The following is a 17,853-nucleotide window of genomic DNA, read 5'->3' as shown; positions in this document are numbered from 1 at the left end:
AAATGAATAAATGAACAACTATATTCTTGGACATACTGCAAAACAAATGTAGAGCTTTTATAAACCCTCAAAATAATAAGCAACTCAATTCAACTTTCTATTATCAATTTATCAGTGATTATAATTTCAAACAAAACATCACGTACAGTTTCTGTCCACTGACTAGCCAGTCACGGCCTAGCTATCCACAGCCTAATGTACCCTATATATTCCTTATGGATATTACGATTCTAAATACCATAACAGGTTGAAACATTTATCAGAATACCATAGAATTTTCCAAAAATATGCCTTATGAAACAAAAAAGTAATGAATATGCGCTTTAGCTCAAAAATGCTAAAATATGCATTTACCTCTGCATATGCAAATCCATAATAAACCCAAGCTTAATAATAACGAGTATATTTGTTAGATTTAACATGCGAAAACCGCCATAAAACAGACTAACCTTAAATTATGGAAAAACTTACACTCAGCGTCTCTGCCTGTGTCAGCACGCACGGTGTTGGCGTGATGTTTGAAGGTCGTGAGGGTAAAATAAAACACATAATGGTGCGTCAGGAAATTTATGGGCCGAAGATAAAAAAGTGCCCAGGGCTCTGCTTAAGGGTGAGAGAAACCCGCAAAGTGGACTCACTCAACGTTTGTTGATTCATATAGTTAAAACCTGGAAAAGTGAGACACTCGTTAACTACTGATTACATTCCATTACATGTATACATTATACGTCAGTTAGTAAATACATTATTCTGTATGGTTATTATCCAAATTGCCTTACACTATGCACGTATGTAGTTCACAACATTTCACCATAATACAATCAGTGTTCTTTCACTCAATGTGCGGGCTTATAGCTCGACAACTCCTAGTATCGCTCCAAGTAACTCCTGGTTTTAGCTAGTGTGTGTGTGCACTCGATGGGGCTGGACGATACTGTGTGCCAGAGGTGCCCCGAGCCCCTAACTATGGTCATAACAACGAAACGCTTGTTCTATGTCTGTGCCGTTTACAAACATCTGGCGAGGTCACAAGTCGAGCGAACACAGGGGAGTCAGAGATCACGGCGTACGAGGGCGGCGATAACACAGTATAAAGATTTAAATGATTTTGTTGTATCTTCTCCAGGTATGAAGAAATGCTGCGTCATTATCTGAACCATAGCTGTGAGATACAACTTCAGAGTGTAAGCAGCATGATATCCAGCGTGGTGGGCTTGATATGGGTCCTAGTGGGTGTGTGTGGGGCCGACCTACCCCCGCCATCATCCCCCATCCCACCTCCCGCCCTTCACGTCGCCCCGCCTCCCGCCCACCGCCTCACCTCCCTCCTGGTCACTGACTACGTCCAGCACTTCGGGTACCAACGGGTGTGTCTGCTACACTCAGGTGAGTCTTCTGCTTCACCTCATCTCATCTGCTTCTTGATGCCCACCACGCTGACGACTGTAGCAACACCAACCTTTTTACTCTCGAATATTGTGTGCGAAAAGGGGTCATTTATCGCTTAAAAATAGCTCTGAATTCTATCATTAGTTATTATCTTTCCAGAGCACAAGTTCACATTTCTCTGATTCATGTCCAACATTTTAACGGCTGTAAATCTTCGCTTCGTGCCTTCAAATTCTCACTGGTTTTAGAAGCACAAATGTGTGTGCTTTTATGTGTGTCTGTATTTACATGTTTTATTTTTAAGCTCGTACAGTTAGTTCCCACTCAGATCCCTTACAGTACTAAGAAAGAACGTCAGTGTGACGCACCATCTCGAGGTAAAGGGCTGAGTGAAGGTATTAAGCTTGTCCACAAATGGACGGATTTCCATAACGGTCACGATCTCCCTCGCGCTTAAGGTTCCCGATAGCAATTAAGTTATGTTGCTCGCACAGCGCCACTTCACGGAACAGCCGGACGAAGAAGCCATTCCCACAACCTAAAAGCATTTCTACAAAGCTTTGTAAGTTTACTCACGAATCTAAGAGCGAGGCAATGGATTTATTGCCAGAAATAGGACGGGAGTAATGGAAGGGTACAAAGTACAAAAGTTTGTTCCTTACCATGCACTCCCCGTTTCCATGAATTATTCGACACGTTCTTGGCCCTAGTTTTACGGAAAAGGAAATTTCATTAAGTTATGGTTTTTCTTCCCCTTACCATATTCACGTATTTTAATCAACAAAGATGAGATCTTGGCTAAGGGGACAGAACCGACGTTGGCTGCTTCAGCGTTCCGTGTTCACGTCTTGTCAAGATTCTTTTGGTGTTTGTGACTCGTGTGGTGCCGTGGCCGAGGTTAGTGGTGCAGGAGAATTCAATGATCACCTGCATAAAATGTGGTGCCAATACATAGTGTCAGTGACCAGTCACGGGTGAATCTTCCTAAGTTCCTCTTGACTGACCCCGTCCAGAACTGGCTACATATGCCCTTCTAGCTCGGACGTTCATTGCCCTTTAGAATACATTATCCAAAGATGAAAATGTCTCTCCCTCGCCAGTTGGTATGGCAGACCTGAACTTGTTGATTTTTCTGGCCATGTGTGTCCTCAACTTCTCACCCACCACACTGACCACTGCTGACTGCCTCACTCTCGCGTTGCTTGTGGATCAGAACCTTGTGAGACAATACATTCAGTCTCTCGGGCAATCGACTTAGCCTTACCAGATTCCTCCCCCAAGTCTACCTCTCAGTCGATAAAAGATCTGCCCCGGACGATTCAGTTCGCCTCCCTGGGTTTCAGATATACCTGTAAAGAGGCCAGGAAACAAGGGAAACTCGCGACGTTATGTCATAAAACCCCACTCACCCATCCGCTGTACCACCCCCAAAGCTCCACAAGAGCCCTTTCCCCCCACAGAGAGAGCCAGCCATTTCCCGCATCCTGGCTATCACCTGTGGAGCTTCCTCCCCTGTCGGCCAACTCAGGTACTACACGTCCACCCTCTGCGGTGGGAATCAGCAACCCACATAGCCAAAAGACAGGTGCACCTTCCACACAAACTGGGAATCACCATCAACAGCACCGGTCATCTTAATTCTGTTGGTTGTAGCACTTGTGAATACGTTCCCCCCCCCCCACCACCACTATTAAAACTTTCTTTGACCTTCCCTTTTCACACCTCAGTGACCTTGAGTTTTTGCCGTTTCTTAATCAGTACCAATATTCCCACACTGATGATTCTAGTGTCATTCCCTTAGATGTACTGAGCCCATGGTGTTGACACAATACTCCCTCATATTGACTCTGATGCCTTTCCACAAAACTCACTGGGTTACACCAACCCCAGTTGTAACTATTACTTCCTGACTCTCCCGAGCTTAGCTCTAGCCTTCTACTATCTCATTATCTTATTCCTTTTCCTTAATTAACCATAACATCAGCAGTATTCCCCTTCACTTCGACACCTTTTTAGATCAGTGTATATCTTCCATTACCCACAAATTTGATGTCTTGGGTTCTGTAAGACCAAACTCACTAACGATATTGAACATTTATATAACATCCCTAATTATACTAGACACTGCGTCAATATGTCACGACACAGTAGTGGTGTCGCACTGTATGTTGATATCAAGTATAACGCTTCTGTAAGAGATGATTTAAAGGCTCCGGAGGAGATTATGGAGAGTGTTTTCACTGAACTACGTAATGACACGAATCCAAGTAGGAGTAATCTGCAGAAGACCCCACACCAATGTAAGGAACTTTCTTGATAAATTATCGGAGCTTATCTCTATAATAAGTTGAGAGAGGAAACTTTGCTGCATTACAGGAGATTTCAACCTTGATCTACTAAAATCAGAGACGGGCACCTCAGTAATAGACTTTCTTGCTATCTGTCATTCTAAGCTCTTCTTCAACACAATAATTAAACCCACCAGAGTAACTGCCACCTCTGCCACTGTGATATATCATATGTGAACTAACAACATTCTAACAATCTTGCAAGTGGAATTATTTTAACAATATCTCAAATCACTTCCCAGTTTTTGCCATGTATAAAACAGCCACAAGATCTGAAAGGTCGAGTAAAGTCACAATAAAATACAGAGACTACTGCGCCGACAACATGCTCCTGTTCGAAAACAACTTAATGAATGTTAAGCGGGATCTTGTCTATGCCTCCGACAACCCTAACGTGAGCTGCTGCAACTGTTCTTGCATCTTCAATGCTTGCTTTAATAAATGCTTCCCCTACAAGACTAAGTAAAAACTGTATCTATCTCCAAACTCTATATTACAAGTAAAATCAAGACAGTGATAAAGGAAAAACACAAACTCCAAAGAAAATTTGCAAAAAGACCCGTAACTTTCGGTTATGCTTACCGAAGCATCAGAAATAGAGTAACTTAAGCAGTTAGAAATGCCAGACGTAGCTATTATACAAATAAGCTCCAGTATACAACAGCTACGTTCCCAGAGGTATACAATAGCTACGTTCCCAGAGGTATACAACAGCTACGTTCCCAGAGGTATACAACAGCTACGTTCCCAGAGGTATACAACAGCTACGTCCCCAGAGGTATACAACAGCTACGTCCCCAGAGGTATACAACAGCTACGTTCCCAGAGGTATACAACAGCTACGTCCCCAGAGGTATACAACAGCTACGTTCCCAGAGGTATACAACAGCTACGTTCCCAGAGGTATACAACAGCTACGTCCCCAGAGGTATACAACAGCTACGTCCCCAGAGGTATACAACAGCTACGTTCCCAGAGGTATACAACAGCCTGGAAGATTAAGACGCGCACAAAACGCTTGACTGTGGTCGACGTCCTACCTGACAGGGATTAACACCAAAATGGACGTTTCAAGTTAATATTGGATTTTGTAAGGGAAGCACGGGAACTATCTTAACGTTTTAAGTTAGTACACGAGTGTGTGTGTGTGTGTGTGTGTGTGTGTGTGTGTATAATTCATTACACACTTAGGCACGTTAACATTAAGTGGTTTTAGCTGAGAAATAAAAGCATAATAGAGTCTTACGCTCGGCCGGAAGTGAAATTCATAATCATTATCAATTTGTTAGCAATTTGCTGGAGGAAAACTTGCAATATTCATGCATTAAAAGATCTTCCTCTTTCACCCTGAATATTGTATGATAACTGCAAGATTTTGGGCTAATTATACTCATGAAGTATTCTAATGGGAAATACTTGAGTATGTTTAATATATCTCTCGAGCAAGTCAATGGATTCACTGGCTAAGGCCAAAGTGAATGTTCATTGAACTTTTAATTTGTCATCATTATGTTATTGACTTTTACCGTCAGTGTAATTATTGTGCTCAGAGTGACAGTTAGACGCCCGAACCTTAGAGAGTTTGATCAGGAAACGGAAGAGAGCAAACTAGAATAGCTCCCAAAGCTTCTGGTCCGCTGACCTTTATCCCCTTTACTACGATGCTAGCCTTCTGGGTCCACCGAGTGAGATAATTCACCCCTCCAGGACGATGACTTACCCGTGGTGTATGATATTGTACTGAGGAGGTTAAGTCCCCATACTCTTGACTTAATTGCTCTAAGTCACTGTTACGGGAGAATATAGATTCAGGAAGTGAATGCCATGTAAGAATTGTGTAGAGGGATAAAAATAAACTTTAAAACCATTGAATTCAATCTTTAAAAGTTCCCAAAGTTTCAAGTGGGATGGGATAGTGTTCTGAAGACTGAACCATTTTGTGTTCACTTTGCAGCCGCGAGATTCTGTGTTGATGATAATATATTAATTGTATTTATTCTCTCTGTGTATACATGAATTACGCGCGTCTGTGTGTGGGGGGGGGAGTTATTTGTGTCTCTGTACGTGTATGTAGATATGCCTACTTGTGTGTGTGTGTGTTGGTCTTTGTCACAATGTGCTACGGTAAGGCACGTCCATGTTGCCGGACCAAACGTCACAACAAGACGCTGATATATTAAAGCCTCTGAAGTGTGGTCGATCAGTCCTAAGCAATTAACCTGTTGTAAGGTGACCATTATTAATATCTTTCAAAGCGTCATGAATGACAAACGATCGTGTAAGTGGTAGTGATTATGTTGGCTCAGGTGTGTGCGTGTGCACGAGCGCTGGAGACACCAAGAGGAAGGTCCACGTTTCACCAGCCTTTGTCCAGCAGGACGCCGACACGTGGACTTTATTTCACATAATTTTAACTAATTTTCGACATAATTTACGTAAACAAGCTTTCATCATTCTTTTTCTCATTTAAATTGTAAGAGCATTGCATCCAAGTCTCCAAAATTATTTACTGTGTTGCAGCAGAATATTCCTCTGTAAATTATTCACCAATAATGATGTTTTATTTATATAAAAGTTGGTTAATAAATTATTTTTTTTCATTGCAATTTAATAACATTATTCTAATTGATTTAAGTTGGCCTTTTCAACGCGATTTTCTCCAGTTCAACAGCCAAAGTGAAAAACGTGTCTAAATAAGCGGATCTGAATTTGTATTTTTTCCCTAAATTTCTTGTGAAGTTTTGTCGTTTATTTACAAAAGGCACTTGAGCTGCACTCGTTCATACACCTGCACTATGTATAACAAGAGCGCCAAGGGAACAAACAACATCGCCTGGTGTTTCCATTACCCGAAAATGACAAGCATACGCCATGACAGACGTCGAACATTCACCCGCAAAATACCAACAATGTCGCCCCCTTCATGGTACGAGTGCTAACTACTGACAAAGGTTCTTTGCAGTTGTGATATATCTCCTGCAGAAGGCGAAGAACCTTGGGCAGCGAGCATGTTGTCGAGGGTGACTAAGTGGATCAACTCCTATGTGGCTGTGATCAACGGCGCTCGCATTATGGACCGGTTTAGGAGAGGTCAGTCAGAGTCCCACATCACCAACACCAGCATCACCACCAACAAAATCCTGCCGTGCGGAGATGGTCTTATTGTACTTCGTCTGCAGACACAAGTTGATGCTTATCTGTTTAGGGAGGTGAGAGAAACGTTGGTTTGTTTACAAGTCAGGTTCAGGGGATCATAGATTCAATCTACGTTGAACGAGTGTTATTCTTTGCATTACCTCTTCAACATTTGATCTTATTTCTACTCCTACTCAACAACTTCTCTTCCTCTCTCCTGCAGATGTTCCCTGTTGTGTCAGTGAACGTGAACTGGCTCCTGGTGACGAACACTTCCCGTATGCCTCAGTGGCTCGCTTCCCTCTACCTTCCTCTCAACAGTCGGGTGAGTCGAGGTCCTCCACAGCTTATCCTCCAAGGTTGCAAGAGGTCACAGGGGCCTTAAATTAACCACTAAGAGAAGGATCCATTATTCTTTGGGCCCATGAGCGACAGGACTCCAGACCCAGTGAATAGGTTAAGTTAGAGTAGCTTTAGTTTGGGCTGGGGACTGGGTACATATTATGGATTTTGTGGTAGAATGGTAACACTCGTGTCTCTTACTTCTGTGTTCAGGATATAATTCCCGGCCAGGGTACTCCAGTTTCCTCCTGTACTAACACCGGAAAATTAAAGACACTCAGGAGGATCAATGGGGCAAATAAACAAGTCATCATCTTCCTTTCCCGTCAAAGTGGTAAATTAAATCAATTGAGGCCCTTTGTGATCTCCCCTTAATACTTAAGTTTACAAAGTTACTTCTCACCTAACCCAACCTTAGCAGCAGAATTCAAGTACAGTACTCACGTTTTCATCTTAGTCTGTAATGTAGGCAGTGACCATCCTGAACTCCCCATCCTTAGGTTCAGTACTAGTGTAAGTGGTTCGTTCTCTCTCTCTCTCTCTCTCTCTCTCTCTCTCTCTCTCTCTCTCTCTCTCTCTCTCTCTTGTCTCTGTCTTTTTCTCATTAGTTATTTTCTCTTCCCTCCCACTTTGTAAGTCTGTCTGTCTGCATTAACTCCTTTTCACTCTAGGGCTGTTATTTAGACCAGAACACAATATCCTTCAAACGGTAAAACTAATTACGGCACAAACCGACAAGACAGGTATTATTCTTTTTTTCGTTGCACTCTGGTCGCCGAAGAATGTGAGAGGTTCACGTGAGTAGACGACCTTAAATGGTGGCGTGTGTGTGTGTTAATGTATGTATGCTTACACACACACACACACACACACACACACACACCACAGATTTGTAATAATGTTTGCACTGGCACTAAATATAGAGTGCTTAAATAGCTTCTTAGTAAACCTGGAGCCGAGGTGGTGAAAAAAATTTTATAAGCTGATAGTTCTTTGATGACCATGTTCGTAAGTGACGTGTTCTTGACGAGAGAGAGAGAGAGAGAGAGAGAGAGAGAGTAAAAAAAAAAAAGATAGAGCATAAATAAAGAGATACACTACTTTATAAATCAGTTGCCGGGAAAATTTCTGTGTTCTGAATCATAACATTTCATCAAGTATAACTCCTAACCAGAAATGAACCATTACTTTAGTCAATTTTTATTTACGAGTATGAATTCCTGATTGCATTAGTCATGTAGCCACTATCCACAAAACACTTGAGCAGGTAAACGTACAGGTATGATTACAAACACAAGACAGGTACAGTCCCCTTCACTAGTGCATTTACAGGGGCTCGTCAGGTTTTGTGCAGTGTGTCAGCCCTGTGTTTGTTTACATTCGACAGAAGGAAGCTTGCAATAGTAAACATAATATGGAGTCAAATTAAAGCAATATTAAAGTAAATATTTCAAAGATAATGATTTGTGGAATATTTATATGACGAGCCCCTGTAAAAGCACTAGTGAAGGGGACTGTACATTGTATTCCACGTTGCTGCAGTGTATCAGAACTACCATAAGAGGTTAGATATGAATATATTTAATATCTGGTTGTTAAAGATTCAGTGAGTAAAATAATTTTAGGCGCCATTACCAGTGATGATTGTGTACCGTTAGTCACTCTCCGCCTATAATATATATGAAGTACAGTACACATTATCACGCGTATAATCTACCTGTGCCTGGAGACCACTGGAATATACACAGATATCTCCGCTCTCTTAAGCTCATAAGGAATCGGGATGACTCAATTATTTTATATGATTCGCAAAGAGATTCGAATTATATATGTTCCTGCAGGTAACCATCGCCTCGTTCTCTGAGGGAAACCCCGCTGCTGTGACGCTGTTGCAAGCCTACCAAGTGTCCTCCGTGTCTAGGCTGCACTTGGATCCTTCTGGCAGCTGGTCCTTGATTTCAGCGGTTACTACAGGAAGTGATCCACAAAATGAGAAAGCCTACAGTTCCTCACCTTATAGTCACGACGATGCAGTGTGGAGTACCTTTAAGAGTTCGCTGCCCTCTCCCGAAGACGTCGGTGTGTACACGTTAAGGTTTGGTCGTCTGGAGATGCTTGATGGTGATCCATTGTTGCGGCGTGATGACCTAACGGGCCTCCACCTCAGATGCACCACCATATCGGTAAGACCTGCACCTTTGGCTCATCACTTGTCTCTGGGGTGAACTTGGGATCTGTTTTCTGTTTTTTAAAGTTAATTCCCTTGATAGTAAGGAAGTGTCTGGATCTAACTAGGGTCAGTTTACTGCTTTGGGTTCACGAGTATGAATCTCAGGGTTCGTGGTTCAGGGTGAGAAGCTTCTGTTATGTTCTTATTACCATCATGCTATGTGTACTATTCCAGATGATATTAAATGTTACATAATACTTCCTCGAGACAAATGTGCAGTACATATCAGGTGCCAACAAGAGAGCTCAGGCTCTAACTGGCTCAGCCATGTTAATACTATGATATTTAATCGACTCTGTATCTGTGTTCTTCTGGCTAATTAAAATGTTTCAATATCAATATCAACAACAGCAATATAATCACGGCAGCCACTCGGTCTCATGACTACTGGTAATCTCTCTTACACGCACAAGAGATTTTTTTATTATTATTCATAAGTGAAAACTCTTACACGAACGTACTTTATAAACAAGTCTTCCTCGTCATGCATGTTTAAAATACACGGCGTTCTAAAAAGTAATTCCTCACCTGAATATCGTGGAAAATCTATTTAAAAAATTGTCATATTGATATTAAGTCGTGTGACCCAAAAGTATGTGCATGTAATGAGGTTAGTTTGCTGTGTGGTTCATCAGTGTCACAGCGCGGCCTGACCATTATTACTGTACATTTATAGTCGATGTGAGATCAATGTTGGTTCCCTAATAACGGGTAATGATAGGGTGAGAGTGTTGTGGCTGCAAGTTATGTCTCTTATTAAGTTAACGTTTATAGCATACATACATACATACATACATACATACATACATACAAAAACAAATGCCTACAAAAGACAAAGCGATGGAAGTATAATTTGCCGTGACCGAAAACCACGCCGCACTCCTACAGGGATAATAGAGGGCCCAGAAGTAATGAAGACTACGCAATAGTGTGAACATAGCTTAAATACTTCCGATAGGTCTACCAAAACACATCACTATGAATAAACCCCAAATGTCTTGTGAGAATTTGCCCGAAAAGTTGAAACTATGGTCTTAAATGTGTGTTGCAAGACGTGCAGTACTGGTGAAGGCAACCCCCGGGAGACTGTAACAAAACAATGACTCGAATGTTAAGATAATGTAGAATTATAAGCATATATAATGCCTAACGGCCAGTCATGCCTATGGGACTTTTCATAGTGCCGTGTGGTGTGTCTCCACAGTCAGTGCCGCGTACCATCCTCACACCTGCCCCAGGAGGTACCGTCACCGTTAGCGGCATCCTCGGCAACGCCTTCCACTACCTGAAAGAGATCACCAACTTCACGTAAGTCATGTTCCTTCTCTATCTTTCTCGATCTTAGTTGTACTGGTTAAGAAGCTGGGCCAGGATTATCAATATAAGAAAATTATTCATTTATCCCAGTCGGTATAAAAAATGCATCCATTTGTATATGATACTGTTTCACGAATCATTGTGTTGTGCTGTAGTTTAGGCAACGAGGGGCACAATTATGATGTGGTATATCTCGACTTTAGCAAAGCCTTCAACAGAGTCCCCACGAAAGACTAATAAGAAAACTGGAGGCTCATGGTATTAAAGGAGATATTCTAAAATGGATTAGAGCGTGGTTACAGGACAGGAAACAGCGAGTGAGCATTAACGGCACTAAATCCGATTGGAGCAACTTCACTAGTGGAGTTCCCAAAGGCTCAGTACTTGGACCATTATTATTCATTATATACATAAGCGTCATAGATATCGGCGTAGACAGCAACATAAGTAAATTTGCTGATGACACTAAAATAGGGCGTGTGATTAAATATGACGAGGACTCTGCAAAACTACAGGATGATCCAAAAAAAAATTTCGAATGGTCTGAAAAATGCCAGAAGAAATTCAATGTGGACAAATGTAAAGTACTCAGTATAGGAGATGTAAACAGGGAAACCAGATACCAGATGAACAACGATGTTATTGAGAAATCCGACTGCAAGAAAGATTTAGGAGTAATGATAAGTAGGAATCTTAAGCCAAGTAAACTATGTGTATTTGCTCAAAACAAGGCTAATGAAGTACTTGGGTTCATACAAAGGAGTGTTAGTTACAAGACTAGCGTGGACAGCCTTAAATTATATCTTGCGCTTGTGAGACCTCACTTGGATTACGCAGTTCAATTCTGATCACCGTATTACAGAATGGATAGATAATCCTTGGAAAGAATTCAGAGGAGAATGACAAGGCTAATCCCGGGCATTAGGAACCTTGAGTACAGAGACAGGTTAAAGCATCTTAATTTGCACTCCCTCGAGAGACGTAGAGTGAGGGGCGATATGATGGAGGTGTATAAATGGAAGTCAGGGTTAAACAAAGGGGACATTACAAAGGTGCTCAAACTATCCAACCAGGAACGAACTCGTAAGAATGGTTTTAAATTAGACAAATTTAGATTTAGGCGCGAAATAGGTAAACGTTTGTATGGAAATAGAGTAGTGGACGAGTAGAACAAATTACCAAATATCATCTTTAACTCGAATACGCTGGATAGCTTCAAATATAGGTTGGATGGGTATATGAGCGATAGGGGTTGGGTGTAAATGGGACTGCCCAGTATGGGCCAATAGGCCCGCTGCAGTTTCCTCCATTCTTATGTTCTTATGTATGGCTCTCATCCAGCATAACATGCACTGTATATAACTGAAAGCCTACTGGCGCAGAATCAAATGTCCCATCACGCAGCCAGTGGTTTTTAAAAGCAAGAAGCTGTAAGTTTCGAGGTGTTGACAGAATTAGCAGGTTGTTACTTTTATGGATGAAAACGTCTTCTCCTCTAATTGATTTCCGCAAGTCGTCAGTTAAAAAGTCGCCGTCTGGTGCCATGCGTTGCCTGCTCACCATTCTTGCCAGAGTTTCTTTCTTAGGAAGAGCACCTGCAGCATCAAGTGGGTACTCACTGGTGCAGTTTTGTATAGCCTAATAGTCGATGTCACTTCCTTCGACTGTCTGGCTCTTTCTTTAATTTTCTTTACTGTTTTCAAGGACATGTTACGTCCGGCATCAGGCGGATGTGAGTGATTGCTTGCTTCTCCTCGATTAACGTCTTCTTCTGTTTTTAATCGTCCCCAACAACTTCCTTTGCGTTCACATCGCCAATTCATTACATTGTCTTTCCGTTTATCAACGATGTAGGCGTAGCCGTCAAGCTAAAGCCCTCTTCCTCCTCTTGTCGTTGGTATGAATTTCATGGTCTTAAAAGAAACAAATATTAAATAAATTAGTGATGATGATGATGATAATAATAAAACATCGGCTTACCTTTACAACCTCTGAAGAGCGACTGCATCAGAGTCCAGGCAAGCAGGGCTAACGTTGGTTGGTTTGGGGCGTGGCTAAAAAGTTCGAACAAGCATTCTTTCAAAAACTTGACTTGACTTAACATGACTAGTTACGTCGCCCTTTCTTTTGTGTTTGTGGTGGTGTTGGTGTGTGGATTAGCGGATGTCATGTTTTTTACCTGGCCTCATGTTTTGTAAGGTCACCCTGTGTACATAAACCTCTCAGTCCTTGTAATTCACTAGTTAAATTGAAATTGGGGAAAATAATGCCGATTGTTTCCTAATAATGCTGATTTTTTCGGACGACTACCAGATATTAAACACGAGACTGAAGCAATTTTTAAAAAGCAATTACATTACAATTAATATCTTTTATCCTATTTAGTAAATGTGCAAAAAATTCATTGCAAAGAAGAAAGAAAAATTAAAAAGGCCATATGTCCATTCAGCCAAATGTCCGTCGGCTCGATGTCCATTCGGTCAAATGTCCGTCGGTGAAACGTCCGTCGGCCAAATGTCTTTCGGTCATCTGTCCGACCACGTACCGAACATATGTTAATTACGCCGAAATATTTAAACATTGAATTACTTGTGTTAAACTATATACCAAGGTTAATGTATGTCCCAATATCTATCACCCGTGGTTTCATAATACAGTGTGATGACAGATACTTTTTTAAGATACTGTACATGAGGTGACTGTGATGGTTGGTGATGAATAGAGAGGAGAGCGACTATGAGTGTAAGGACGCGAAATCAGTTGGGTTTTTTGTTGCGTTAGCTGGCTCTATAAACGGCAGTCCTGACTAAATAACGGACTGTGAAAAACTGAGAAGCTGGTTTGTAAGTTATACAAAATGGTCACGGCAGGACACAGGGCTGGTCAGTGAAGGGCGGTGCGGTGCGGTGCGGTACGGTGGACACACACACACACAAATCCATCAGCGATAAAACCATCAAGGGTCACCACCCCGACATCAACTCACACCTGCGGCAGACGCCACATTAGTATCACAAGGACTCACGTCCCGAGTGATACCGTTCCCTGATAATTTTGGGTCACATTAGTCGGTGATTTCCGTCCCAAGGATATACAGTCGTGTCAGTTACTCGCGTCGCATGAATTATCTGTATCTCGGGCCGTTGCTTCTCTCACAAAAGATTCACCAAATTTATCGAGAAAATGCATTCCAGAGCTGCTCTGGTCTATTTATCATCCGTAATGTTACTTCCAACAATTGTAGAAATTGATACTTCAACTGGCACTGGTATAGTTTTAAACTGCGAGAGTATCGAGGCTGAATTGTTATGATGTGCATTGCCTTTAAGAAGACGGCTGAGAAAGATGTATGAGAAATATTTCACTTCTTTACCTTCAGTTCATGATGGTGGAGATGGTCAGCTCACAATTGGATAACCTCTTCCCTACTACTTGGTAATGTTTTTATGTGTGTGAAATCTTACACACCGCTTCCTCCTCCCCTTCTCCCTGACTATTGTATTGCTGATACCGTCCTCAGTGTTAAGTGTCAGAGGTTCCGCTTGACAGGTCGACCTGCAAGGCTACCCGGGACGGTCAGTGGGGCGCTAAGGTGGATGGCAAATGGACGGGCATGATCAGCGACATTGTCAATGGTGATGCTGACATCGCCCTTGCCTCCCTTGACATCACTGAACAGCGTAGCTCCGCCGTCGACTTCCTGATGGTGGTCGTCAGGACAGAGTAAGTTAGGTTCTCCATTAAATGTGTAAGGTAGGCAATGTCTGTACATCTTTTACTAAAATTGTTCAGTTCCCCATTATAAAGTGTTTAATGGATCGTATTTTATTTCCCCCAACTTTGAGACATTATTCGCCTAAAATGAAGAAAAAAGATCCCTCTATGCCATCGGTTGGTGCCCAAATCTAAGAAACTTTCATATACCAGTAATTTCGTTGTGGCATTTCCTTCTTACTACTGTTAGTACGGAGACAAATGCCACTACGAGTACAGTACTATTAGGAACATCTGTTATAATTGTGTGTGTTTGTGATGCTTCAGATACAAGATGGTGATAAAGCGGCCCACCAATGACGACAGGATGTGGAGCACCTTCACAGCGGAGTTCCAGATGGAGGCGTGGGTGGTGTTGGCCTTGTTCCTGGTGGTGCTCTCACTCACGCTCCACCTTGCCTCTTACTCCAGACATCAGCGCGTGTTATCACTCGTTGACTCCATCACCATTGTCTTTGGTGGAATATGTGGCCAGGGTAAGATATATTGTTGTGATTTTACACTTAAGGCGGCATCACACTAGGACAATCAAGAATTATTCAATTACAGTATATTTATAATACATTAAAATTTAGTTTCCTAATAAGTAAAAACACTTAAAGAAGCGTCCGTAAACTTTACAATTACCAAGCATCGTCCACATGGCCAAACCTAAACCTTAAGTTATGTGACGCATTGCTAAACTTTCACTTACTCGCATACAATATATTCAATTCATACATATAAACTGTAATATTATCTTACCCACAATAACACTGTATAGGATCACCAATAATTATGGTACTATGCAATCCAGCACTGATGAGGAGGGTTTGAAGTAATGATACCTACAACCTGCCAGCCTAGCTAGTGCATTAAAATTTATCTTGGAACTAACCTGTTGCCAAATAGCAAACTGTGCTGCCCTTCTGTCACTCAATACCTTTCGCATTCTGGTGTCGGTTGATTCAATGAGTGGTGTCACTAATCGTAAGAGTTCATTGTATTGGACCTTATCCAGCCTGATCCAATTTTTCATTTGTTTCATGGTCCTCTATAAAGACAACTCTTTCAACATCAGCACGTGGTAAACACACCTTTTCTCATGGCGTGCCAACCATGAACGCACCCATGCAGGTACGCTTTCTTGAAACTTTCTCTCTCTACACCTTACAGACATGACACAGTGCAGAATAGCGCCTGCTTGCTGGTTAGTAAGAGCCGCCAACTTCTTTTACATTTGACGATTGCGGAGACTAGCACGCTAGTTCTCGATGCATGTGTGACAAGGCACGCCCAGAAAATTGGCAATCTTGAGAGAATGCTACAAGAAAATGATGGAAAAGTGCGTGATGCCGCCTTTACTGTGTCATTGTTGTCAACAGTGTGATTTATTCTTTCAACAGATTATCTCCGCTGTGACGTTACGCCCCTCGTCATTTGTTACGTGAACTGTGTAAATTCGGTATGCAAGAATGTCTATTTGACGTTTATATGTTATTACAGGCTCTTCAGTAGACTTCCGCGGGTTGCCGAGTCGTGCGGTGTTCCTCACGGTGATGACCCTACAGGTGCTAATAATGGCTCACTACACAAGTCAACTAGTGTCCTCTATGGCTGTGGGTCCTCCACTCCCCACCATCTCCACTATCGGCGACGTCAGCAGACACCCGACGCTAAAGATGGGCCTGATCAGGGGGTCATCACTCACTGAGTATTTCAGGGTATTTGGGTAACTTTCCTTGTAAAAAAAAAAAAATCGCAAATCTTTTTGCCACAACCCTTATAAACTCCTAGAAGCATATCGCAAGACGTAAAGGTGCACAATGTTTTTCCTCCTGGCAGGTGTCCAAAAGTCTAGAACATCGCACCATCTGGAAGTCGTTGGGAAGTGATGACTTTGTTAACAGCCGAGAAGAAGGGATGGAGCGGGTGTTACAGCAGCCCTTCGTCTTCCTGGCGGCCGGGGCTTACCTCAGCAACAAGTATGGTAGAGACTGCCGCTACTTTATCCTACCCAAGGCAAACTTCCCGTCCATAAGCGCTTTCGCCATTAAAAAGGCTTCTCCACTAATACCTGTGTTAAACAAAATGTAAGATATTTTCACACTCTGTCGTAGTTTCAACCATAGCTATTAACTTAAACATTAATTTCTTTATTCCCATTCATTAGTCGAATAATCCAACACACACAATCACTTGTTTCCTGTGATTGGCAGAATCTTGAGGATGAAGACGACGGGGCTCATGAAGAAGTGGCACTCGGAGTGGACGCCGAGTCCTGCTGAGTGTAACGAGGTGGAGTTCTCACCAGTAGATCTGTCGGTGGTGGTCATGGCCTTCATATTCCTGGGTGCCGGCGCCGCCTTCTCTGTCTTTTGTCTCATCACAGAAAATATTGTAAAGAAGATTAAAGTGAAATATAGCGTAACTCACTCAAACTTAAATGTCAGTAAACTTATGAGGAAAAGAAACTAAATGGTTAATAAGTTCATGTCTGAAGGTCTTTAAAGTTAAGCTGTCTCGTGTATGTGTTAGGTCACGACGCTTGTCTTATACTAAGTTTACATGTAGTAATGGTTCTCTTGGGCAGCAGCTGTGCACAGTGGAAGCGTCTGTCAGCACACTTAACTCCGGTGTTTACCAGATATAAATTTTGATTGTGACGAGATCAACCCTCATAGACAACATATGCATTCTTGACCCATTTCTACCCTTAGTTGTCCTGAGGTGACTGACAATAACCACAATATACACAGTATATCACAAGCGACGTAAAATAGCTGCATATGTCCTTAGACGATACAAATCCCTGGAGATTGGAATATATTACACTGAAGAACTCCTCTGCCTGAACCTAGCTGCCTCTAGTCAGTGGTTCTCGGGGTCTCGGGTAGCTCAGTGGTGTTGTCATTGGATCACATTCACACTACTTTGTTATTTAGTTACTTTGATGTAGGGATTTATTTGTTTAAAACAGTGTTCATTTATATTTAACTTTCTACTGTACGATTTTCTTAATACAATTTTATACAAAGTGTAATCTTTTCTCTACCCCTTATTACTACTATTTTAATTCAAATCTATGCTGGGTTGACAGAGAAAATAAAACAAAATGATTAATCCTCACTACAAGTTGAAGAAACTTCTTAACTTTTAATGACGTAATTGAAAGATTTGCCTATTGCAAAAGGTACTTAAGTTATCATAGACAGTAAAATAAACTACTTGATAGGTAGATGCATACCAAAGACCAATCTTGCTAGTTCCAGGACAAACAGACCGTTATATATGAACCATGCGCCAATGGACAAAGTCTTAAAAAACTCACTTTCAAGG

The 17,853-nt window shown here is 41.9% G+C and overlaps 1 protein-coding gene across 1 annotated transcript; it reads left to right on the top strand.

The window, feature by feature from the left end:
* Nucleotides 1–2,880: 2,880 nt before the first annotated feature.
* Nucleotides 2,881–17,518, top strand: LOC121871105 (probable glutamate receptor). The gene is made up of 9 exons (XM_042373255.1): nucleotides 2,881–6,946; nucleotides 7,096–7,197; nucleotides 9,056–9,397; nucleotides 10,649–10,752; nucleotides 14,311–14,484; nucleotides 14,803–15,011; nucleotides 16,021–16,238; nucleotides 16,360–16,607; nucleotides 16,734–17,518. Exons 1-9 carry the CDS (start codon nucleotides 6,746–6,748, stop codon nucleotides 16,990–16,992), a joined length of 1,857 nt encoding a protein of 618 aa, XP_042229189.1. The 5' UTR covers nucleotides 2,881–6,745; the 3' UTR covers nucleotides 16,993–17,518.
* Nucleotides 17,519–17,853: the final 335 nt, after the last annotated feature.

Source organism: Homarus americanus, unplaced genomic scaffold (genome assembly GCF_018991925.1).
Source record: "Homarus americanus isolate GMGI-L3 unplaced genomic scaffold, GMGI_Hamer_2.0 scaffold52512, whole genome shotgun sequence".
Taxonomy (NCBI): Eukaryota; Metazoa; Arthropoda; class Malacostraca; order Decapoda; family Nephropidae; genus Homarus; species Homarus americanus.
The sequence above is the reverse complement of the archived record's forward strand: the minus strand, read 5'-3'. Positions and strand labels throughout refer to the sequence as shown.

Bases quoted from the DNA above. Each gene is read 5' to 3' on its own strand.
- LOC121871105 (XM_042373255.1), top strand. From the start codon at position 6,746: ATGTTGTCGAGGGTGACTAAGTGGATCAACTCCTATGTGGCTGTGATC. The intron at 14,485-14,802 runs GTAAGTTAGGTT...GTGATGCTTCAG, and splicing joins ATGGTGGTCGTCAGGACAGA to ATACAAGATGGTGATAAAGC. The intron at 16,239-16,359 runs GTATTTGGGTAA...TCCTCCTGGCAG, and splicing joins CACTCACTGAGTATTTCAGG to GTGTCCAAAAGTCTAGAACA.